The 24,472-nt window shown below is 54.8% G+C and overlaps 1 protein-coding gene across 4 annotated transcripts; it reads right to left on the minus strand.

Moving 5' to 3' along the window:
- Positions 1–1,979: 1,979 nt before the first annotated feature.
- On the minus strand, positions 1,980–14,570 carry INSYN1 (inhibitory synaptic factor 1). Of its 4 annotated transcripts, none has more exons than XM_027698090.1 (4): positions 13,594–13,949; positions 13,230–13,393; positions 12,199–12,920; positions 1,980–2,720 (listed from the first exon to the last, which is right to left on the minus strand). In XM_027698090.1, the coding sequence occupies exons 3-4, from the start codon at positions 12,379–12,381 to the stop codon at positions 2,040–2,042; spliced, it is 864 nt and encodes a 287-aa protein (XP_027553891.1). In that variant the 5' UTR covers positions 12,382–12,920; positions 13,230–13,393; positions 13,594–13,949; the 3' UTR covers positions 1,980–2,039. The 4 variants fall into 4 exon arrangements, with proteins under 4 accessions (XP_027553891.1, XP_027553890.1, XP_027553888.1 ...); XM_027698089.1 differs by lacking the exon at positions 13,594–13,949 and adding an exon at positions 14,551–14,570 and having other exon boundaries at positions 2,040–2,720; XM_027698087.1 differs by lacking the exon at positions 13,594–13,949 and adding an exon at positions 14,097–14,139 and having other exon boundaries at positions 2,040–2,720.
- Between the last annotated feature and the right edge of the window lie 9,902 nt (positions 14,571–24,472).

Genomic DNA, 24,472 nt, shown 5'->3' on the forward strand with positions numbered 1-24,472 from the left:
CACCCGAAGGTTAATACAGCACTTACAACTGGTGTCACTTGGATTTATCAGAGAGCAAGAAATAAAGCTGGCACAGCTATAAATTCATTCCTAATAACAACATGGAGGATGGAGCTGTTCCCCTTGTCCACATGGCCCCAGCTGCATCCATTGGTTTCACATCCTTGGCTGCAAGGTGAGTGGTCCCCAGGCCGTGCCTCGGTTCCCCCTTTTGCAGCTCCTTCCAGAGCTGCAGGTGATGCAGGTGCTCCCAAATCCAGAGCAGCTGAAAAGCATCTCCTTGTGCAGCTCCAGCTGCTCCAAATTTTTTCCTTTTGCTCTTCCTGACATCCTTTGGGAGGAGTTATTGAACAACAAAGCTACATGTGCTAATTGTAGTTTTACAGAGGGTCAGGCCGTAAAAAGCTCTTAAAAATAAATGAATAACCAGCTGTTGACATGCAGAGGGATGGAGGGAGTTGTCCCATCCCATATGTCCCTGGGATGGTATTGCCACTCTTTGGATGGGGGATGGAGACATCCCATCCTTTGTTATGAAAAAACAGAGGCTGATGCCCCCCATGGTATCCCAGCCCATGGATTAGGGAGAAATGTGGAGGAAGATGATGCTGATGCATCATCTTCCACCCTAAAGTCCCATCTACAGGGCTCTTCTTCCCTTTCCCAGTTTTGCCCAGGGTTGGGATGCCCACATGGGGAACTGGACGGATGCTCCCATGTGGTGGGAACATATACTGATCCCCCAGGCGATGCCATGTCCTTAAAAACTAAAACATAAATGCAATTCAACATAATTTGGGTGAAAGCCTCTTCTCCTGCTACAATCTGGGTCGAATTCAGAGTGTTGTGGTCACCACTGCTTCCCCTGTGATGGGTGTTCTGCACATCCCTCACCCTGGCAGCGGTGCTGGGTGCCAGCGAGGGTCCTGGCTCTGGGATGTCACTTGGGAAAGGCTTGAAACGGAGCATCTCTGACCTGAATTAAAAATAAGGAATCGAGGTGGTGGTTTTTCGCTGCCAGGCCTGGAAAAACCGTGTCGTGCCAGGGATGCTCGAGGGCTGGCAGTGCAAATGCATCCCTACAGGAGGAAGAGCTGACAGGGAGGGCACGGGGGCTTTGTCCCCAGGACCAGGTGCTTTGGGTGCTGAAGGCTTTGGCAGAACCTGGAAGCTGAAAGAAAGAAGCCAGGGGTAGATCTGGAGCACCAGATTCCTTCATCTCTCAGGGAAAATCCAGCTATTTCCCCCCCACAAATCAGGGCTTTTGAAACGGAAAACCAGAATTAGGTACATAAAGAAAAGCTGGAGACACTTTTCACATAATTTTAAGACGGTTGCAAGATTTGGAGGTCGCTAATATTTCTCCTGGACCTGGTGTAAAGGTTTGGAAATCAGCAGGGGAGCAGTTCCCTACCCCAGCTCCTCGTCACTGGTGTGTTCTTGCCCTCTGCAATCCCCTCACCACCCCCCTTGGAGGTGGGAGTGACATCTTGGTGATACCCCCCAGTCCACTCAGACATTGGATGTGACAAATCAGGTCACACCGGCTCTTCTTAAGCCAAACAGGGATAAAATGTCCCAGGGAGGGCAAATGTCCCATCCCTGGTCCAGCCACCCCCCTCCAGCACCCCCATGTCCCCATCCATGCCCATCCACAACCTCGGATACACTGGTTCTCCCCTTCGTAGAACCTTCCCTCTCTTGGCACATATATACATATATTATATATATGTTATGGTTGTTATTTCTCCATGATGGACGGTTTATTGATCTGAAACTTCTGTTTATAAAAAAAAAAAAAAAAAAACCAAAAAAAAAACCAATTTAAAATTCCCTGAGCCTGGAAAATGATGGGTAGGTAGTTGGGACATTGGGACATTCATCTTCTTTGCCACCTTTTCATGTCGATTTTATTATTAGTATTGATTTATTTAAATATATATTTATATATATATATATATATATTTTTCTGTCCCTTCCCAGGAGTCTCCCCCCCCATCCACCCACCCTCCCCAAATCCGTGCGGCGGATCCGGTGTGTCAGTTTTTGTTTTTAATCCTCTGCTTGGCCGGGATATAAGGCAGCACCGTCTGGGTGCTTTTGTCGGCCACGGTCTGGGTGCTGCTGTTCCTCATCAGCCGCCGGCCCGGGGCCGCGCCGCCGCCGGCGTTCGGGTGCTTCGAGGGCCCCACCGGCACCTTCCTGCCGGGCTCCTCGGGCCCCTCGTCCCCTGGGGACGCCGTGCTGTCACCGTCCCGGTCATCGTCGCAGCACAGCGCGTGGTACAGCACCTTGTCGCTGAAGCGGACCCGCTCCCGCGTCCCGGCCGGGCGGTGCTGCGACAGCTTCAGGCTGGATGTCGTGCCGAAGGCTTCCTCGCTGGACGAATCCGGGGTGCCCCCGCCCCGGGGCCCGTTGGGGATGGGCAGCCCCCCGTTCATCAGCCGGTAGTCGGGCTGGCGAGCGGGCGGGGGCTGCGGCTGCGGCCGGGGGGGCTCGGGACCATCGCCCGGGTCGGAGGGGGTGGAAGCATCCAGGAAGGAGCAGAATTCCCAGCTGTCGGAGAGGATGTCGGAGGCGGCGAAATCGAGGGGTCCCAGCTCGAAGGTGCCTCCGCCCTTGTCGCTGCTGGAGGTGCTGCTGGCCGTCGCCGTCGTCCAGTCGTCCGGCTCCAGGTCGAACTCGAAGTCGGACGTCAGGCGGTCGATCTGGCTCACCACCTGCAGACAGACGGACGGACGCACGGACAGAGAGGAGCCGCTGGGCGGGACCCTCCTGTTTCTGCTCCGTAATTACACCACACCCCTAAACCTCTGCTGTTTGCCCTGGCACCACTGGTGTGATGAGCTGGGAGGTCTCAGCTCGACTGGAGGCTCCTGGCAGGGACCGAAGCCCACCTAGTGGCAAAGCACCCAAACCCGCAAGCCTTGGGTGCCCCTGAGTGCTCGGTGTGACAGGATGGGCCTTCCCCAGGATCTGCCCTGTCCCCTGGGATGACTCCCACCCCAAATCCCCAGGCGCATGGTGTCCTTCAGTCCCTCTCACTTGCCCCAGTGACCACCACCTCCTGCCCCTGGAGAAGGCAGCTCTGTGGGTGGGGAAGCCAAGGCAGGCGGTGGATTATGGCCCAAGGTCCTGGATTGATCCCAATCCTTCATTTCTTTCGCAGTGTTGAGTATATCAAGCCCTGTGGTGGCTTGGGGATGGGGTCACGGCCCCACCATGCCACTGGGGACAGATCCCGTGTGAGGCGTGACTAAAACAAGCCTTAAAATATTAAAAATAATAGATGCAATGTCCTAAGGGAGGTTCAAGCCATGGGCAGGGCTGGAAGGGGAAGGAAGGGAGGAATGACCTCCTTTCCCCTACGGCTCCCATGGATCATGGTCTCCATCTAACTACCTTGCCGAGGTTTCGGATGCAGCAGACTCATCACCCTCCTTCAAGTCTTTAATCCTGCCCAGCTCAGGGGCTTTCCAGCACTGACCACAGCACTTATCCTGCCCAGGAGACCCCAATCCCACCCGGCATCTGGACGGAACTGTGTCTATCCACGGTATTTCTTGGCTGGTGTCTCTGCGTGTGTGTGTGGGCGTGTGGGGCTCTGTTTCGTGGGGGAGGCAGAGCACGACGTAGAAATCCAACTCCGTGGCACTGGGAAGCCTGTATTTTTGGCAGTTTTGCTGGCTTGCCTCCCCCCTCTCCGGGGGAGCTGGCAGAGGGCCTGGCTGGTCCCTGTGCTGCCAAGCAGGAGGTGGGCAGCGGCAGACAAGGGGGGCCAGGGGGAACCCCTCCATACTCCTGGTACCTGTTTGTGACCCACGTGATGCAATCTGTGCTCCTCCCATCCCCAGCTCAGGCATCCGTGGGCATCGGTGCCCCCTGCACCCCAGGGCTGTGTCCCTCCTGGACGCCCATCCCACTCACAGAGCATCTGGAAGCACAAATTTGCTTGGCTTCTTCCAGGTGGTTTCTTCACGCAGTAATGTTGTTTTTCATTATTGCTGTTCCCTCCCCATCTTTTTCCTTCCACTGCCCTTCCACCTGTCCTTTCCTGGTGGAAACCAGCCACAAATCTCCCAAAATAAGGGAAGGAAGGTAAATCAATGGGCAGTGTCTTGCCAGAGACCTTTCCTTTCCTTCTCCTCACACCACCAAAAAGCCCTGACTTATCTCCACCAGTCCCACGGTTCATCACTGGGTGTTGGAGCCTCCCATCCACCAAGATTAATTAATCATGGCACATCTCTCCATCATTTTTATGCTGCCGTATCCCGTAACTCCATGTCCTTTGAGCATTTTTGCTGTGAGGAACTGAGTCCTTGGGCTCAGACACCCCATCCCATCCGAGGGCGGGCACCCCAAACCTGCTGTCACAGGGCTGGGTTGCCCTCGGTCTCTGCATCCATCTGCTGGATGCTGACGTGCAGAGGTTTGGGACAGCTCCATAAATCCCAGGAAATGCACCATAAAGCATGGCTCAGCAGGGCAGGCTCCTCACAGAGCCCCTGTGGTGGGTGAGGATGCGTGGGCAGAGTTAAGGGTAATTTAATATGTCTGGGCAACTGAAACGGGGAGCCCAGGGGGACGATTACTCTGCCAGCAGCCGGAGTGGCTCCGTTACATTCTGCTGACCTAATTTTAATCAAATTCCCATATTTGAGCTCCAAATTTCGCTCGTTCCACAGCCCTGCCCATGCAGCTCTCCTGCTCTGCCCAGCTTCCAAGGATTTGGCACCAAGGACAGGGAATTCGAGCCCCCCCAGGTGCGTCCGGGCATGGACACGCAGCACCCCCTCTTGTGAATCAGCCACCGGCCCCCGTGGGACAGCTCCGGGCTCTGGCCACAGGTAGGACCATTTCTGGGGACACCTGAGGCTGTGTGACAACTCGGAGAGGAGCATCTCTGGAGGACAAAGTGGTGCCACCTCCACGGGGACACAAGCCCAAGGGGCACAGAGTGGGTTTGAGTGAGGGTGGTGGCGCTGGATGTGTGTGTGTGTGTGTTTACTGCCTGCTGTGAACATGGGGCTGGGAAACTGGGGAGACCTGGGAATGGGGAGACCCTTTCTGGGGTGGGACGAGCTGGTGTGAGCAGGAGAAGGGAGGCTGACTGGCTTGGGTTGCTACCTGGGAGTGGGTTGGCCACGCTGGCGATAAAAGATGCCAAAAAACATCTTTCCATGGAAAAGGGGTGGTTAGGAAATGGGAGGAGGGGGTGGGAGAGAGTAGTGCGCCCACTATCAGACCTGAGCACACAGTCTAATATGCTCCAGATGGGCACTGATACACCTTAACAACCCTGATCAGCCCCTCCTGGGACCCTTATAAGCCCAGTTTTGGGATAAAACCTCTTTTCTGAGCTGTGCTGGAGTAGAACCTGTCCTCAGCCCCACATGGTGGCCCCACAGCTGGGTTCTCTCCTGGATGGACCTCCTGAAACCCATCCCAGGTCCTGCTTGCGGGATGGACCTTGAACCTACATCATGTCCCTGCATCCCAGAGGGACTTCGTGTCCCCAAAGGATGGCTGAGCTGGGGATATTGAGCTGAGTGCTCATCCCAAGGAGCAGAAGGCAACAGGCTTTACCTAAGCTCCTCACCTGTGATCTCCAACTTATTTTTCTAGCCATGGAAGACCTCTAGAGAGGGCAGGCAGGGACCCACCCATCCTTCAAGCTTTGGCTTTGAAGGGTGCTGAGGTGCTGGGAACATCCACAACGAAGTCTTGACATTAGAAAAGGTGATTTTTCCTGTTCCCGATGCACCATCAGATATCTTTTTTTCTTTTTTTTTTTTTTACTCTTATCTTCGAGGGAGAAGGGGTGAAACTCGAGGAAGGGCGTTAAAAAGAAGATGATGCGACCTCTTCTTTCTTGGTGACAAGAAAGAATTAGGAAAAAGGGCAGGAATAGAGCTGTCTTTGGGAAACACCCGGCTATTATTATTTTTTAATAAGGCAGCAAAATGATTTCTGCTGAAACCCTCAGCTGGAATGAGATCACCTCTGTTTCCACAAAGGCTCGGTGATTACAGCACTGGGTTCAGGGGGAGCGTCTCCCTGGGCTTTGACTCGGGTCCCTGACACCCAGGGCCCTCCTCATCCTCATTAAAGGGACCCGTTGCCATTTGGGATCGGGCGGTGACAGGAGGAGGCACATCCCCATCCCAATCCTCGTGCCCATCCCGCTCCTGGTGGTGGCACACAGGGATTAGTGTCACATCAGCAGTGGCTCACTCGGGGCTATTTTTAGGAGCACTTGCTATTTTAAAGGGGGGGCGGTGGGGTGGGGTGGGGGGGTGTTAAATACCTATGTGACACTTGGTACTCGCTGAGGATTTAAATGTAAAGTAGGATTTGGGCTTTTCTCCCCCCTTTTCTCCTTCCTGAAGCAGGTTGTCAAAGCTTTTCCAGCTGAGGCCATTGCTGCTGGCAGAGAGGGAGCCAGGATGAGAGAGGTGTGGGGGGGAGGGATGACCAGACCTGGGGTGGTTTGGGACAAGGCCCTGGTGATGTTCTCATCCCCCAGAGAACTGGGGTGGATTTGTTCCCCTACAAGCAGGTTGAGAGGTGTGGGGTGTCCTCAGCATGTGGTGGAAGTGCCATGCTGGTGACAGACAGGATGTGTCCCCATCCTCCATCACCTTTAGGTTGCTGCAAAGAGCCACCTTTTTGGTGACAGCAGAGCATCCCTGGTCCAACTGGGGTATCTGGCAGTAGGAAAACAGGGACCAAAATAATCCCCCTTGACCTCGTGCGTGGTGTCACCGAGGGGCCTCATCCTGCTGCACCCCAGTGTCTTGAAAGCAGCTGCTGGGTGGCCAAGGGTGCTCAGCTCTCGCCTAAAGGGACAAGATTTGAGCAGCTGGAGGATGGAGTGAGGCAGAGGGATGAGCCACATCCCTGTGGAACCCCAGAGAGACGGACACGGGGCAAGGATGAGCTAAACCACTTTCATCCCCACCCCAAAAACCAGCTCCTGCCATCCCACCCAGCTGGGAGTGCTGGGTGCTCCCCTCCCCTCCCACTGGTCCCCACGCCCATGGACGTTGCAGGCAGCCAGAAGCTTTCCGGATAAAAGCCCTAAATTGGGTGTTCACCTCCCCAGCTAAGGCAGATGTTGAACATCTGGAGCATTGTCGTTGTTTTTAATGGGATTTTGGGCTGTTGGCTGCACATCAAGCACTGAGCTCCCTGGCTGGGAGCTGGGTCTGGTGGCTCCAGCTCCCACGTTTTGGCCCCGCTGTTTCCTATCGAGGAACTAAACCTCCTGGACACTGGGGAAGACACTGGAGAGGCGGGAGGATGAGAGGGGACTTCAAAGGCTTCCTGGTCAGTAGTTGGTAACGCAAATTCCTGGGGCTGGGGAAGGAGCTGGAAGATGCTGGGATCAAAGTGGTCTGAGAGCCCCTTTATCCCCACACGGTCTTTGAAGAGGAGGGGGAGGCGGATCCGTGCTCAGGGCAGGTTCTAGTGGGTGAAGGCAGGGCCGGGGTGGGGAGATCAAACACGGCACTGCTTGGGCTGTCTTTGCTCCAGTGATGGGGGGCCCTGTGTGTGTCCCCTCAGCCGCCCTCCGGCGAGATGCAACAGTTTTCCCAGTCCAGAGCCAAACATCCCATCCCCAGCCATGGTGGGAGCAGGGATTTTTGTGTGTCCGCCCATGCTCCCCATTCCCAGCACTTCCGGCAGCACATTTTGGGGTCCAAAGCATTTCCACAGAACCATGGAATGTTTGGGTTGGAAGGAACCTTAAAGCCCATCTCATTCCCTGCCACGGGCAGGGACACCTTACACTAGACCAGGTTGCTCCAAGCTCCATCCAACCTGGTCTGGAACACTTCCAGGGATGGATTTTCCAATGGCACACAGCTGCTTTTCCAGGCTGGATCCGGCCCGTGTGTCCCAGCACTGTGCTTTGCTGCCAGCTGGTGCACAGAGGGGATGAGCAACAGGACTGTGAAGCCCATGCTAAAATTCCCCAACCCTATTCCCAAAGCATCAAATCATCCCAGAGGCACTTGACACCAGCAATTCCTCCCTCCACAGGGGAAAAGAGCCACCCCAAAGCCCCACCACCCCCACAGCCAAATGCTCCTGGAGCAGGGACCTTCCCACTTCCCGGTGCAGGCAAGGTGAGTAAATATTTAATAAGGAATGAATGATTAATTGGAGCTGGCAAACTGAAGCAGAGTTGCAGGGGCCTCTCTTCCCCGAGCTGATCCTTACAAATGAGTGTGCCGAGGATCCAGGGTTCATTTGCTCCATCATCAGCTGCTAAATAGTTCAAAATCATCCTGCACATCTCCCAAACATGTTGTTATTAGAATAATAAGCCTCCTTCTCGCCATGAACTTCCCCAAGCATTCCCAGCTAATCACCTATTGATTACAACATTATTAAGGTATTTATTATCATAAGGGATTGCAGGGAGGGTTTTTCTCGTGCCAAAGTGTTGGAGGGAACCCCTCCGTGCTGTTCTGGGTGGTGGCACCCCGCTGCTTCCATCAGCAGCTGCAGAGGGGACAGGACTCTCCCCATGGGAATTTTTTGGGGTTTAAACAGATATCTGGGTTTATTTCCCACCGTGGATGGTTTCCCACCCCCAGCACTAATCCCCCAGGGGTGGGAAGGAGCTCAGCCTTGCCATGGAGCTTCCTGGGACCTCCTGGGGTATCTTATTCCCTGTGGCATCGCCGTGATCCCCGTGGGAAGAGGCTGGGGCTGGCAGGAGGTGCGTGGGAGGGAGGCAGCATGGCAAGCGCACGGCGGAAGCGCCTTCCCTGCTGCCTCCTGCCTGATTTCTACTTCCAGTGTGCGTTTTCAATCAAAGATTTTAATAATCATTTTCCCCGCACATAATACAGCCCTGTCTTGGAGTGCTGGGGAATAATTATATACACAAAAGGGAAGGAGGGAGGGAGGGAGAGCAGGAGCGGGGAGAGTGGTGAAACAGCATCCCGAATAAAACGGACATCTGGAATGACAGCCTTCAGGTGGGAACCGCTCCCGGGAGGCGGGGATGGAGCCTGAACCAGTGTCTGGTCACACATCACATCCTCAGGGATGGGCCAGCAGAGTGGGGCTGCCCTGGGATCTCCCACTGGAGCCTCCCCCTGGAGCATCTCACAATCCTGGCTGGCTCTGGGACTCAGCGTCTCTGCTGAAGCAGGGACAACCTGAGAGAAAAGGCTCATGTGAGCCAGAGCCAGCTGTGCCTGGAGCTGGTGAGCGGTTTTGGAGCAGGAACCATCCCTGGGTGGAAGCCCTTGTGCCCATAGGGTGTTGATGGCTTTGGGGGTTATTTTTGGCAAGGTGGTTATGACCTGGCTGCTGCCTCCAGGTAGGTAAAGTCCTGGCACCCAGCTCCCTGTGCAAGGAGAACCTGGAAGGAGCAGGTCCAGCCTCACCCAGTGCCCTCCGGTATCACCCAGTGCAGGTTTTCCAGCACCGTGGGTGTGTCGGGTGCCTTCACTGGGCACATCCAGCCCTGCATCCTGACCCACCAGTGATGCCCCTACCAGAGGAGATGGCCACAGGGATGGATATTTCCAAAGGCCCCATGGTGGCTCCGTTGGAGAACACACCAATATCACAAGTGCCAGGACAGTGGTGGCCTTTGATGGCCCTGAGCAGCCCCAGCTGGGACCCCACCCCTGAGCCCACCTGAGCTCGGGGCCATCAGCCCTGCCTGTCCCCAGCCTTGTCCCCCTGTCCTGTCCTCACTTCCAGCCAAGGAAGAGCATCACTATGTGCAAGGAAGACAAGAAAAAGGGCTTATTTTTTTACTTCTTTTTCACCAAGATCTTAGAGATTACGATTTGCCAGCCCAGTGTCTGCCACGTACTTTTCTGTGTGGCCTTGAAAGAGAATTCCGTGTAACCTGCTCCCATTGAGCTTGCTCTGAGTGATCCAGAGGGCTGGAAGATGAATTTCCATTCCTGGAAGTGTCCAAGGCCAGGTTGGATGGGACTTGGAGCAACCTGGTCTAGTGGAAGGTGTTCCTGCCCATGACAGGGAAGTGGAACAAGACGGGCTTTAAACCCGCCCAACTCAAACCATTCTATGAATTTCCAAAGCCTCTAACACCGAAGTTCTGCTTGGTTTGGGGAAAACCAGACCTCTGTTTCTCTGGAGTCCCTGACTCCTGGTTCAACCTGGTTGGACTGGTGTGTTTTAGCTCTGAAGCCTGCACTGAGTGTACTGACATTTAGGCTGTTTTGTATGAATTCAGCTAATTGCTGCAGAGTTTTATGTATCTGTTCTAGGAGCTGGGAGAAGGGCTGAAGTTTAGGACCCACCTCATGTCTGGCTCCACGCTGACCTGGCCTTGCTGTCCCTTGATGTGGGGGGCTCTGCCAGGGCACCCATGGGACGCTGCCTGGGAGGTTACCAGTGTCTAGGCATGTGCCAGCTCCATGGAAAAAACATTTCCATGCTTTAACACTTCCTGGCACCCTCTGGAGAAGCCACCTCATGGGGCGTGGACCCCCTCCCTGGCACAGAGCAGGGTGTCCCTGGGGTGGGGGCAGAGGATGGGTGTCCTCTGGCCACCTCCTCCTCTTCTCTCCTCTGACACATGCTGGTACAACCTGACTTGGGCAGCCCACCAAGACCCCTCTGGCCCCAAGAGCTGGACAGGGACCTTGTGGAGCCACCCAGAGTTTGGTGGCAAGAACAACCTGGTCTCAGCTGTGAAATGGTTGGGGGTTGGCCCCGTCTTGGTCCTTCTTATCCCTCCATATCCTCAGCAAGAGGGATGCTCACCTGATCATGGTGGTCCCACCTGGCCTTAAATTCATGGGGACGATGGAACGGGCCAATTGCCATCATCATCCTCCCTTTGAAGGCCTGTTAAGCTCCTGGAGGAGCACGAAGTGAGCTCAGGCTAAATAGAAAATAGCTCTGCCTCCCGATTATTACTATTATGGCTTTTCCTAATCCATCAGAGATGTGTTGGGGGGTTTTGGGCTCTGCCGATGGCATTGCGGGATTTGGTGGGGGAGCAGGGGGCTTTTTGCTTTGGGTGGCTGAGTTTGCTTTCTGCTGCTGGAAGGACTGACAAAGCCAGGAGAGAAAGGAAAATCTCTTGGGGTGCCAAGGCCCGAGACCTCCCAGGGACCCAGTGGGGCAGTGTGGCAGGACGTGGCATCTCTCCAGTGCCGGCTTTCTCACAGCTTCCTCTAAAATCTCCTGGATGGAGTGGAGCCATCCCAAAGGAGGACACTGCATCCCAGGCAGGAGGGTGTCCCCTCCCTGACCACTGGCACCAGGATGATGTTGGTGCACCTGCATCAGCGTTCTCTCGGTGGCACCCAGATGTCACCGACCCACATGGGGCTGCTCCATGGTGCCCATGGCAAGTTCCTGCCCTTCCTGAGGGCTGGTGAGGTTCTGGATACAGTCCCAGGCCATGGAGAGGATGCCAGTGCCCGCCTGCCCTCTTGCCAAAGCAATCAGCTGCTCCATGCTCAAGGCTACTGCACACTTCCCATCCACCACTCCCCATCCCCTGCAGAGGTGTCCTAAATTACCAACCCCATCACGACCCCCTTCCCCTCCAGCCTGGAGATGCGTGGCCCAAACCCTCGAGCCAGGGAAATATTAAATTCCCCACCAAAGCATCTCTGTGGGGAGAAAACTCCAACCACACTTTGTGTGCACACAGATATTTCTGCAGGAGCACTGGGCCCTCTCCATCCAGGCTACAGGACACCCAGTCACTCTGACCCCCTGTCCATGCTGTGGGTGCTCCTCATTGCATCCAGGACTGCTGCCATATTTTCAGTGCCCTCTACAATGCCAGAGGGACCCACCATCCTCTCTCTCTGTCCATCTCCTTGGTTTGGAAGGGGCCTGGAAAACACCTTCCAAGGCAGAGCAGAGTGGACTGTGACACCAGTTCTCCCGGTGCTGGCGGTGCTTCTCCCACCAGCAGCACCCTCAGGGCTGGTGCCTTGGCCGGGCCCCCTCACCCCGAGCAAACCCTGGGGTCAAGGTCAGGAACGATTTTACAAACCATGCCCAGTTTTCTCCCTTTTTGGAAAATCCTATTGCACATCATCCAGGTGCCTCCTGGGGCCGGTGGGTTGCGGGTGCTGAGCTGGCTCTGCTCCCCCCATCCTGACGCTGGGGCAGGGGGACAGGGGCAGGGCACCCCCATTTGGGATCACCAGCTACCACGACCCGCTCTCCTACCTCCCGGAGCTCCTTGGCCACCTCCTTGAGCTCCTGTAAGATGCCTTCCAGTTGCCCGATCACCATTTTCATCCGGCTCCGGATCCTTTCCCGTTCACAATTACTCTTGCTGCTGCTACAATTGCTGCTGCTGCTGCTGGGGTGGTCACTGGGCTGCCTGTCCTGGCAGGTCCGGGAGTCCATCCTTCCCTACCAGCCTCGGTGCCCGGCCCCAACGGCTCTGTCCATCCTGCTCCCCCCTAGCCGGGTGGCCTGGCGTCCGCGCAGCCCCTCTCGGCCGGGGAGCTTTCAACATCTTAACGTTCCCCTGCCTCCAAGGAAGTCCCAGCCGCACGCTCGCCTCCCTGCGAGGTCGGGGGGCTCTGGTTCGGAGCGGGGAGCGGGGTCGGGATGCAGCATGCAGAGTCAGGGATGCTGCGGAGGGGACTCAGCCGGTGACGGCGGGGAGGTGTGAGGTGGCCATGGGGTGAGCAGAGGACGAGGAGGAGGAGGAGAAGGAGGAAGAGTCCCTTGGATGTCCCAGGAAACTAAAATCCAGCGGCTCACGCCTTGCCTGCTCCCCGAAGCCGGGGAGGGGAATGCAGAGCTGAGTGTCCCCGGGGAGCGACGCTTCTCCCCACGTCGGGCCCTCGCTCCGGGGTCTGCAGCTCCAACGCTGGGGGGTGGTGGTGGGGGGGTCTCCCAGCTGGGCACAGGTGTCCTGGGGAGACCAGGGTCCCCTCCTGCAAGGACAGACAGACAACGTGAGGGAGCCATCCCTTCTGGAGCCAGGAAGGTGGTGGGGGGCTTTGCCCACTCCCACCTTGCCTTGATCTCAGCCCCGGCACGAGGACAAGCCCCCAGTACCCCCACAGCAGCCCCCCCTAACTGAGTGGGGACAGGACGGAGCCTGACGCTGTCCCCCTCCTTTTGCCCTCCCCACTTCCCCACAGTTTGAGACCTGGAGAATGGGGGCACAGTGGGGTCTCGCAGAGTCAGATGGATGGATAGAGGGGCAGACAGACAGGCAGCCGTGCGGCTCAGGAACTCACCGTCGCGATCCAGAACCTCCTTGGCTCCAGTCCAAGCTCTTCCTTGTCCTTTTTTTTCCCCTTCTCCTTTCCTTATTTCCTCCCCCTCCTCCTCCTCCTCTTTCTCTTCCCTCAGGGCTTTTCCGTGGCACAAGAGGAGTCCGGGGGCCACTTTCCTTCGGTTGCTGTTGGAAGGGGTGAGACGTTACCGGAGGTGACAGCCCGCCGGGGCGGGGGGACGGGGACACGCGTCCCGGGAGACTCATCTGCTTGCGGGGGGGTGTCGGGCAGCCTCCTCCCACCTGGGGCCCATCCCACCATCATCCTCCTCCCGGCTTGGTTCAAACCCCAACCCCGCCTCGGCCGAGGAGGGGGGAAAACCCACCTTGGCCCCAAATGTCCCCTCTTCCCCCAGGGAGGGGGAAAGCAGCACGGGCGGAGGCGGAGTGGGGTGGGGGGGCGCGTCCCCTCAGCTCGGGGGTGCACACAGGGAGGGGGAGTCCCGGCATGCTCCCATCTCCATCCCCGGTACCCGCATCCTCCATCCCCGCTGCTCCCATCCTTTATCCCTGGTACCCGCATCCTTCAGCCCTGGTACCCGCATCCTCCGGGGCACCGGGGATGGAGGATGTCGGTATCCGCAGCTTCCATTCCCGCTACCTGCATCCTCCATCCCTGCCGCTCTCATCCTCCATCCCTGGAGCCCGCATCCTCCTTCCCCTCTCCCCGCATCCTCCATCCCCGGAGCCCGCGTCCTCCATCCCCGCTCCCCGCAACCCAACTGCCCGCATCCCCCTCCCCTCTCTCCCTCCCTCCCTCCCTCCCTCTCCCCCTCTGCCCTCCCTCCCGGATGCCCCCGCACCCCCGCGCGGTGCCCCCGGGACCGACCGGCGGCGGTGCGGGCTCAGGGCCGGCCGGTCCCCGGGCGCCGGGCGGGCGGAGCGGGGCGGGCGGCGCCCGGCGCCCCGGGCAGAGCCATGGGGCGGGCGGAGCGGCGGTGGGCGCCCGGCCCCCGGCCCCGGCCGCAGCCTCCCCGCGGCTCCCGGTTCGCTCGCCCCGGCGGCTGCTGTGTCAGAGAAAGGGGCTGAGCCTCCGCCGGGCGGGGGGGGCTTAAAGGGACCGGGAGCCCCGTTGCACGGGGGGCGGCGCCGGGGGAAACTGAGGCAGCGCTGGGGGTCCCTTGCTGGGGAGGAAGGGAGTCGTGCCTCAGTTTCCCCGCTCTGTCCCCCCCGCTTCAAATAACAGGCTCGTTAAGGCTGGTTCCTTCTGAATGCAAAATGCCCCTCCCCTGCCCCGTGGGTCTTATTTGGGGCCAATTTCTGCAGGATCTGTAAAAACCCACCCGGGATGCGAGAGCATCATCCCAGCAAAGGTCCCTGGATGGGAGGAAAACAACAACTGTGGGTTTGTACGTGAGTGTGTGCGTGTGGGGAGGGGGGGCTGGTCTGGTCTGCGGAGGAACCCCAAGGAGGGGAGGGATTTGCTCCAAAGCAGGGATCCAGTCTGGGGAAATCCATCCAGTTCAGCAGCAGTGGGAGCAAGGAGAGATTCCTGTCCTGGAGCTGAGCGGTGACGATAGGTGGCAAACCCAGGTCTGCCAGCGGCGAGGCGGCGGGTGCGCATTTATGTTATTTATTGCCTCCTACTGGGAATGTTCAAAAGTGCTGAACACACTTTTTGGCGTGGACCCGAACTGACTCATCCTTCAGCTTGTGAAGAGCTGATGCTTAGGGGGCTCTTCTGATTCCCGCAGAACATCCCGGTGGGAATCCTGGGATGGCAGGAGCGCCAAGGTGTGTGGTGGATGGTGGTGAGCAATCCCTCACTGCACAGATTTATTGGAAACATTTTTTCCAGGGTAATCATATGGGAAGTTTTCAGCAGGAATCTCCTCCAATACTTTGCACCTGAGGCTCAGCCAGGGACAAAGCGGATGCCCGGGTCCCCCACGGACACCACACTCCCCCTGGTTCCTCTAACAGCAGGTCAATGCCAGCTCGAGCTCTGCCTCATCCCAGAAATCAGCGGGGATACTGGGACAGCGATCTGGGGAAAGAATGGAGGTGGTAAAACTCAGACAGAGGTGCTGCTTCTGGGAAGCCCAGTGGTGATGCAGGACCAGGCGGGAAAATACATTGAATTATGTGGGGCAGAGGAGGAGCTGAATACGCTTCCATGGGGGATAAAATGAGCAGCAGAGGTGTGGACTGAGGAGGAAACACAGCTCCATCCATGACCTGCTCTTCCCCTCTCCCAGCTGTGGTGGGCACCAGCAGCCCAGGTTGTTTCGGTCCCAGCCAGGTTGGTAAAAGATGCTCAGAAATATCCATGGTCAGCACTGGAGAGTGTGAGTAGTGCCCAAAAACCTCCTGTCCATGGTGGTGGAGCTAAAGCAGCCAAAATGGCCCTGCAGGGATGTCCAGAGCCTCCAGTGTGAGGTCAGAGCCCCAAGCTGTGTCTCCTACAACCTGAAACCCTCTGGGTGGTGTCTTGAGGATGTGAAACAAAGGGATGCGGTGAGGGATGTCCCCCCTGCCAAGGGGATGGAAAGGCTCAGCCTCTACGAGACACCCAAGAAGCCAAGCCCACAGCACACCTCACCCTTCACTCCTGCTTTCCTTTGCTCCAAAGCCCTGGATGGACATTCCCATGCTCCCCATCCTGCCTTGATCCTGCTGTGAATGCCACCGTGTTTCCAGCTGCTGGAAGATTCATCACTGGTGGAGGAAGAATAAGAAGAAGGTGGAGTTTTCCTTTTAAAATTTATTTTCTGCTTCTATTTGCTGCTTTGCAAAGCATGGGTTCCCCCTCTGAAGAACCTGGAGAATGACATAGGATGCTTTTTCCCACCTGTGCATCACAGCCTGGATTTGGGAGTCATGGCCCACCCTGCTCTCAACTCTTATCTCCCTTTTGATTGATCCATGTTCTCCATCTCCCTGCCAGACCCAATCCTGTCCCTTCCAAACCTTTCCTCAGGGTCTCCCAGAGGATTTGGGGGGGATCCCCAAATGCTGCCCAGCCTTGGTACCCCACTGGTGGAGGTTTCCACATGGGAAGGACACGGCTGGAGCGCGACGGAGAGAGAGGAGTGGCTTTATTCCCACCGCCCTAATCTCTCTCCCTCCCTCATTCTCCAATCTTTATTTATGCTTTTTGTCAGATCTGATTTACTGGGGATTTTCCTGTTCCAACAGGAAAACTGCTGGGAGGGGATTTCTCTGCAAGGCTTTCGGGCTCACAGGCATTTTATTTTGCAGGGTCGTGCCAGGCTGGTTCCTGCAGGGTGGCTCTTGGCTCAGCAAGGCTTAACGTGGGACCCCCATGGTGGGGGGGTCCCCTCTTGCCCCCCAGACCCCCGTGGTGGCCCTGGGCTGGAGCTGGTCCCCATTGTCATGCTGCTGGCAGGTGCCCTTCGCTGCCGAGCCGCTGATGTATCGCTTCCCTGCCGTGACTCACTGGCACAGATCTAATTTCTAATTAAATAGCGATTCTTTTCAGAGCCATTTATTTCTGTTTCTTTTGTATTTTGATTGGAGTGTCAGTCAGTTTTTCACCAGTTTGTCAATTCCTCTTTCCCTAAAGATTAGCGAGGAGAGATGTGAGAATACAGAAATATGTGTTAGCAACGCCGAGCCTGGGAGCTCCTCAGGTCCCGGGAAAAACCTGAGGAGAATAATGGGAAGAAACCAAGGGGGAGATAGAAAATAATCCCAGAAAAAGCCTGTTGAGAGCAATGTTTCAAAATCTATTTTTTTCCCCCACCTCTATCACCCTTCCCTGGCCGACCCAAAAGTCCTATCCTGCTGCCTTCCCATGGCAGCAGACGGTGCCTTCTGGGAGAAATCCCGTGGGATGCTCATGATGAAACAGCCTTCTCCTGGATGGACTTTATCCTCAGGTTAAAGGAAACATGGGATGTGAGAATTAACCTCTGAGATGTTCCCAAACCTTCATGCTCAGCACACGGTCTGGGGAGGAAGGAGCCTCCCATCCCTGCTGGGGTCTCAGCTCCCCCCAGAGCTGGGGGGAAATCGAAATCCTCCCATCCAGTGAGGATTAGGGATTTTTTTGGTGAGATGGTTCGTGATGGGCTTTTTGGGGGGAGGTTTAATCAACTCTTCACCAGAAGACCCTGGCAGCTCCAGCTCTGCCTGGTATGTGGGCATCGCCCTCAACACCACATTCCAGCTCAAAGCCACACCACAGAGGGCCCAAATCCCAAACTCCCTGTGTCGGCTCATCCCAGCGAGCGCAGCACCCTCGGATCTCAAATCCCAGCCTGGCCGTGGTGAGGGTGGGGAATAAAAACTGCCTCTGGTGCTGAGCGGTGACGGCTTTGCTGAGCCGACGTGCTCAGGCCACGTGTTGCAGCCGGGTGATTTCAGGTCGACTTGTTGCTTTTAAGCGGGTAGGAAGGAAAAAAAGCCTATTAAAGTGGAGTGACAGCACGGGCGTGACCTGTAAAACCATCGGCTTCAGGGGGAACGGGACCCGGGGAAATCCACAACTGCTTTCCAAAGAGGCTTGGAAAATTACAGACTGCTCCTGCCTTGAGAAAATGGTTATATTTTAATTAGTTTGTGTGTCTGGGTGGAAAATGTCGTGTCCCATCACGTGGGGCTCTTGGCCTGTGATAGGCTGGCTTGTATAAAACACTGGAGGAAATCATGACCCCATCCCAAATAACTCCAAAGGCACCCAACCTTCCTCCCCAGGTGGGATGTATTTGGGCTAAAAGCCCTGGGAAGGGCAGGAGCATCAGCATCAAAGATTTCAAGGGGGCTCAGCATCTATTTAAAGGACTCAGAGTGAGGGGGTTCCTTCTGGAGCTGGGGATTTTGGCAAGGGGAGGTTGTCTCTGTGGAAGCTGTGGTGGAGCTGGTAAGGGTGAGTAGGAAAGAACCCAGAAATGGGGCTCTTCTCCCCAGGATTTTGTCCCTTGGGATTCTCTCCTCATTTCCTAGTTCTTCAGAGCTGTGAGGTTTGGGCTGCTTGGAGCTGCTTTAATGAAGATTTTTGGTGTTTGTGGAGTCTCTGCTGCTGCAGGGCTGGAGTGGGGATGGATTTGGGATCCTCTCCATCGCCAGGCCAGCTAAAAACCAGGTGGAAATACTGCTCTTCTCCTTAATATTAGAAAAACTCAGTCTCAGATGGAGACACCCACTGTGGGATTAATCCCTCAGTTGGATGGCTGGAGCTGGAAGCATCCTGTCACAGTCAGTGGGTCTGGGTGTCTCCGGGTTCAGGCAGACAGATCCAATCCCTTGTGGCAGGAAAAATCGATGTGGCTTCGTGCCCTCATTAATTCCTCGTCGGGGCCAGTGCTGGGCTTGCATTGAAGTATGAAATGAAGTGGGCAGGGAGGAGGGAGAACAAATATTAACGTTCTTAATGGCCTTTTGTTTTACCAGCAAAACCACTATTAATCACCCCGGCGAGGGGAGCAGAGTTTTCTCAGGGGTGGCTTATCCCTGCAAATGGTACTGGGAACCAGGAGGGGAGACCTCGGAACATCTGTGCTGGTGCTGGAGCAGGGAGTGACTCTGAGGTCTGGGGATGCCCTAAAAGGGCAGCCTTAAAAATGCACACTTTTGGCTTGGCTGGAGAGGTCAAGGTGCCTGCTGGAGGGGAAGATGCTCCAGTGGAGACTAAAAACTCCTGGATGATGCTTCCCGCAGAGCTGGCAGGTGGCACCAATGCTCTGTGCCTCAGTTTCCCTTTGCTCTCTGTGCTTGGGCTCAAAGTGCTCCAGGAGGGCAGGGAAGGGATTTGGAGCCTGGTGGGCAGCAGGAGGGTGGCACCGGGGATTGGGCTGAGGAAAAACTATCCCGGTCCTTACTCTGGGATCAGAGTTGAGCCCCCGGAAAGCGCCTGCTGGGATCGAGCATCACAGCACCTTCTCTGCCACCCTCAGCTTGTCTGTGACTGTCAGACTGGGAGTCTGGTGTGACATTTTTAAGTGGAAGTCTTTCCTAGAGATGCTGGTTGGAAGTGTGGCTCGGTGTGGTTTGTGCTGTGCTGGGGCTGCCGGCTGGGAGCACTGGGAGATACCAGGGATGCAGCCAGGCTGGATTTGGAGGAGCCCCAGCAGCTTCCAAGAGCTCTGGGCCAGCACTGGGGCTCGGCAGCGGTTTTTTCCAGCTGCTTTTCCAAAAAAACTCTACCCATATAAATGCTGAAGGGAAAAATAAGCTTTTACCCCAAAGCTCTGGAAGAGGGTTTTCCAGCTTCCCTTGCACTTTCCTTTCCCTTCGAGGGATGCAGTGTCAGCAGTGATGTTCTGGGAGCGAAATGCTGATTTGGCCCAAAACTGCATCTTTTTTCCCCCCTATTTGACACCTGCCAGGACGATTGTGCCTGAGTAAGATGGTGCTGGGGCAGGAGATGTCCTTGGGAGCTCTTGGCTCCAGCCTGTCCTCAGGGAGACCCTCTGCAAGGAGAATGCCAAGCAGATGGGCCCGACCTGCGCCAAGGGGACCTTGTGCTAATCTCATTCCTGCTTGTTGCAGAGCTCCTGCCTGCAGGATTAGGCCAATTCCTCGGGCTTCATTTACATTTTTAAAAGCCTTGTCTGTGACCTTATCCAAGTTTCTGGCTCTCATCCGTCTTCTGTGATTCTGTGGACACCAAGCTGTGCTGTCGAGGGCCCAGAGATGCGCCAGCATGGACAGGCTGGGGAGGTGGATATAAATAGGAAGAATAAAATCAGTTTTATCAGAAGGATAAAATTAGGGGCTTAGGACTGATTTTGGGGTTTAGGATTTTAGGAGTTAAGATTATGAGGGTTTAGGATTAAGATTTTTCTGGAGCAAATGCAAGCGATGCTCACCGAGATCCTTGGATTTAGGGATTTCTTGATGTTCCCCGGTAACTTCACCCTAGATCCCACTTGGCTCCTTGCTTTTTTGGATCATTGAAGTGCTGGGATGTGGAATCTGAATTTCCAGGTACTGTCTGTGACCATCACAAGGGCTGGATGTAATTACAACAACTTTTCCATCTGGGCTGGGATATCGGTGTTAAACCCAGGAATGGGAGAGCCGAGCCCTGGCAGGGGACAGGTGACCTTGCTTGTGTTGCATGGGAAGGTTTCCATTTCAAATTCTTCCTGATTTATGGTGTATGAGGGTAGATAATTAATCAGGGAGACCTCTGGCCCCAGAGGTTGGGGAGGGGGCAGACCCGACTGTGGACACAGGAAGGTGGCAACTTCTGGGGCAGGATTTAGGGTTGGGGACAAACTCTGCCCATTTGGGCCACCATCTCCTTCTTATTTCACTGCTCAGAAGCTGTTTCTACCCACTTAAAATTATTAGTATTAATGGAGTTGACTACTACTCCCAGCCCTGTGGTGTCTGGTCCAGCCTGTGGTGCTCCAGTTGTGATTCCCCAGTTAGCCAAAACAGGAATTTCTATCAAAATTCCTTTCAAAGTAAACTTTTTTTTTTTTTTAAGCAAAATCACAGGGAATTTCCAAATGCAAATCTCCTTTTCTGTGGCAGAAACGTGTTTAAATGCTGCAGTGAAACAGCACTGGCATCCTCCAGGCACAAACAACTCCCTGAAACTTGGACAAAGACATGGAAATTTGGGGGTTGCCAAGCATTCTGGGGGGGTTTTTTGGGCTGTTTTTTTTCTTTTCCTGGAAAACTTGGGCTGTCTCTGCTCCAGGACCCTGCTTAGCACGGTGAATTTGCAAATGAAAATCCTTTAAGCTCAATAACAACACAGGGTTTTGTGCCTTGGGGCTGGATGAGCCCATTAATGTGACGTGTGAAAGGCTGTTAAAACCCCCAAATGTTGCTGGTGTTGATGTTTTTGGGGGGCAGATGTATTAAATCTGCTTGGTTTCACAGCAGGATTTAATCAGTGGTAGAGAGAACTGCCCAAAACAGCAGGAAATCCATGTCATAATGTGGTTTTTCATGTAATTTCCCTTGATTACTCTTGCCCAGGTAACCTTGTAGTTAAAATAAAGCATGTTCTGCCCAGGCTGGGGGCTGGACAAGGGCAGGAAGCCCAGCACAGCCTCAGACAAGACAACAGAGAACCTTCTCTGCTGCATGGGTGACTTTTAAAAGGCCAGGAGTGGCTTAAAAACAACTCAAAATCCTCTTTTTCTCCTCCTTGTGCTGCCAACTGATGCCATGGCCTGGTCTGTGCCAGCTTGGGGCACCCCAGGCCAGGCTGGGGGGAATTCAGCACGGGATCTCCTGGAGGAGGGAGGATTTCAGCAGCGTGGGGTTTCCATGACGACCTGCACAACATCCCAGGAGCCAGGACCACACACGGGCACACCCCAAGATGGAACTACCTGGGAAACTGGGGGGGGGGGGGGGAGTAGCTCCAGCTTTGCTGAGTCACTCCTGCCTCGTATTTATAGGCTCTGGTAGAGCTCTCTTTGGGATGCTAATGATATATTTTGTTAATCAGAGGCCACAGCAGAGTTTCTTGCCTCCTAATTCCCGGCCGTGGGACTGGATAAATAAACCCAAGGCAGAAAAAAAAGCTAAGCATTGCCCCAAAATCTCCTGTGAGCTGGTGGGGAGGAGGAAAGGGCTTGTGCATCCCTGTGGGATTTGGGCTGTGACTCTGGAGAAGCCCCTTTTTGATGCTGCAGAGTTTGCATGTTGGCCTTCACTATGTGTTGGCCCGTGGATGCATCCAGCTTGGAAAACCAGGCCAAACTTTGGAATTTTATCCTTCAAAGCTGGCAAAGTGCTCTTTACCCTGATGTCCCTTCCCTTGGGTCACCCCGTGCTCTTGTCCCTGCTGTCACCTTCCCTGATCCCACCGGGAGGTGACTGCCACAGGACAGGGATTTCCATGTTTTTTATTGATGCTTTGCAGCAGTTTTGCATAAAATATCCTCCAGCTGAATAATTTTAAATGGACTTTAGTGAGATGCTAATGGGTTTTCACAGTTGATGAAATTAAGGCCGTGTTCCTTCAAACCTTGAGGAGCTGACTTTGAAGTGCTTCCTTTCTTGTCTTGCTGATTTTTCTGAAATTCCTCCTCTGGTTGATGGTTTCTTTCCTTTTTTTTCCTGTTAAAAAGTGTTCTTTTTGGTGTCCCCTGCCCTTGTGGGGTGCTCCTAGGCAAGGTCTGTGGGGAAAAAAGCATTCCTTTAGAAGGAGATGCAGGAGCTGGGTTGGAGCAGAACCATCCACCAGCCTGGTGGAAAGACATTTGTAGCCTAGAGAAGTTTGGGATTTCCAGATTTCTTAGAGCTCAGATTTCAAGAGCTTAGAAAATGGAGGTGAGTGGGGTCCTGTCCCCATTCCCCAGGATTATTGGGGAAGAAGTGAGCTTTAGATGTCCATCCCCTAGTCTCCTGCTCTGATTCTTGCCTTGGGTTTTCAGCTCCTCCATCAGCAGATCCTTTCTCCCATCTGCTCTTGAGCCTTACTCCTCGTGTGGATGTGGTTATACTGAATTTTTACCTGCTCTTTATTGATTTGAAAGCAAAAGTTGGCGTTCCTGGGGCCAGGTGAGTTGCTTGAGGATGCAGGAGTTGTCTCAAAGCCTTTCTTACTCCAGCGGAAGACAGGCTGAGCTGGATGAGCAGATCCAGAACCTGTGGCCTCTTCTCCCTCTCATTCCCCCTTCTTGCACCTCTTCAGGAAGAAATGGAGACCTTGCAGGGCACGGGACATCCCGAAGGGCTGTGTCTGTCCATCTGGGGACTTCCCAGCTGCTTCCTCACTGTAGTTATTTGGAGTTTTCAAAGTCATCTGCTGCGTGTTCCAGTGTTGGGCTCCTCTCCTTGTTCAGGAGCCTTTTGAGATGATAGGCTGAACAGAATCCAGTTGGCTGCTTCTGGGCTTTGGGGGGAAAGCAGACATAAATAATTCTGTGACTGATTTATTTTTGCTGAAAGGTCCTGGAAGGGATGGGAGGTGGGAAGGCTGCTGTGGAAAAGGGCTCTGAACCTTGTGACTTGGCTCTGGGTGGGCTCAGAGGGGATCTGTTCCTCCTCGTGAGCTGGAACGCCCTCGATGAAAATGCCAAGGATTTAAATCTTCAGAACTTGGAAAGGATTAGAAAAATTTTTCTCAAACCTCCTTTTCTGTGTGTGCCATGCCTGGAACTTCAGACAGCACCACTTTAGTCACACAGTTCAACCTTCCTGACTCCAGGATCTTTGCTGCAAGGCTTGGATTAACCATCACTCCCTGCCTTGCTCCCTCTCTTCTTACTGAGCAAAGTGCTTCAGTGTAGAAGCAACTGCAATATATGTATTTATTCCCTTAAAACTCACAGGAAAAATAGGATGGATTGTTTACAAGAGCATCCCACAAACTCCCCTTGCGTCTCCTGGAGGGGCATAACTGGATGTGAAAGGGAACAGTCACCCTCTCGTGGGAATTGGGTGCTGTTTGGAGGTGAGGGCTGAGCACTGACTGCAGATTCCCATCTCACCAGGGTTTTCTTCCCTTGCTTTTCCCCCTGTGACTCCCACCTTGAGCCCTTCCTGCCCAGCTGTAGAAAGGGAGAGGAGGGTGCTGGGACCAGGAGGGAGGGTTGGATTTATTTTGGAGGCATGTTTGCCTGGTGGGAAACCCCAGGGATGCTGTGGCTGCAGGAGCAGGAACACCACAGCCTCTTGTTGGACCCCAGTTCCAGGACTAGGGTTGATCCAGCAACTTTTGTGTGTTCCCTGGGGCATCCAAAAGATGAGTGTACAGTTACTTTGCAAATCCAACAGCTCGGAGATGTCCCAAAAAGCCACCCCACCCCTCACTGAATGGGGTTTGAGGCTGAGACTCCTCAAACTCGTTTTGTGCAAGGAAGTGGGAAAAAGGTTGGAAGACATGGGAGCTCAGAGGTGGAGGAGGATCCCTGGGGATGTGTGCCAACCCAGAGGTCAAAGCTTGAAATGTCTCCTGGACCTTGTCCTTGCCCATCTCTTGCCCCTATGGTAGCTCTAGATGCTCCTCCCTGCTCAAAGAAGTGTCCTGGGAAGAGATGCCCCAAGAAAGGATCTTCCCTGATACCCAAATGTGGTCAAAACCTTCAGCCCTCGTGATGTATCCCAAAATGAGTGTCTGGGATGGGCTCTGGAAGGAGAATTTGGGCTGTTTGTCCCCAGCAGTGTCTTCTGGTGAGCTCAGGGGTGAGGAAATGCATCAGGAAAGGCAAACTGGGATATTTTTCCCCTCTCCAGCTCCCTTGTTTCTGTTACCAAAGAAAAAAAAATTCAGGTATTTTTAGAAACTTATTCAGCATCTATAAAAGGTGACCAGCCCAGGCTGTGCCA

This window comes from Neopelma chrysocephalum, unplaced genomic scaffold (genome assembly GCF_003984885.1).
Source record: "Neopelma chrysocephalum unplaced genomic scaffold, ASM398488v2 Primary Assembly neopelma1_124, whole genome shotgun sequence".
Lineage (NCBI taxonomy): Eukaryota > Metazoa > Chordata > Aves > Passeriformes > Pipridae > Neopelma > Neopelma chrysocephalum.

Coding starts and splice junctions, on each gene's coding strand:
- INSYN1 (XM_027698090.1), bottom strand. CDS start 12,381: ATGGACTCCCGGACCTGCCAGGACAGGCAGCCCAGTGACCACCCCAGC. Junction 2,721..12,198: donor TGGCCAAGGAGCTCCGGGAG/GTAGGAGAGCGG, acceptor GTCTGTCTGCAG/GTGGTGAGCCAGATCGACCG.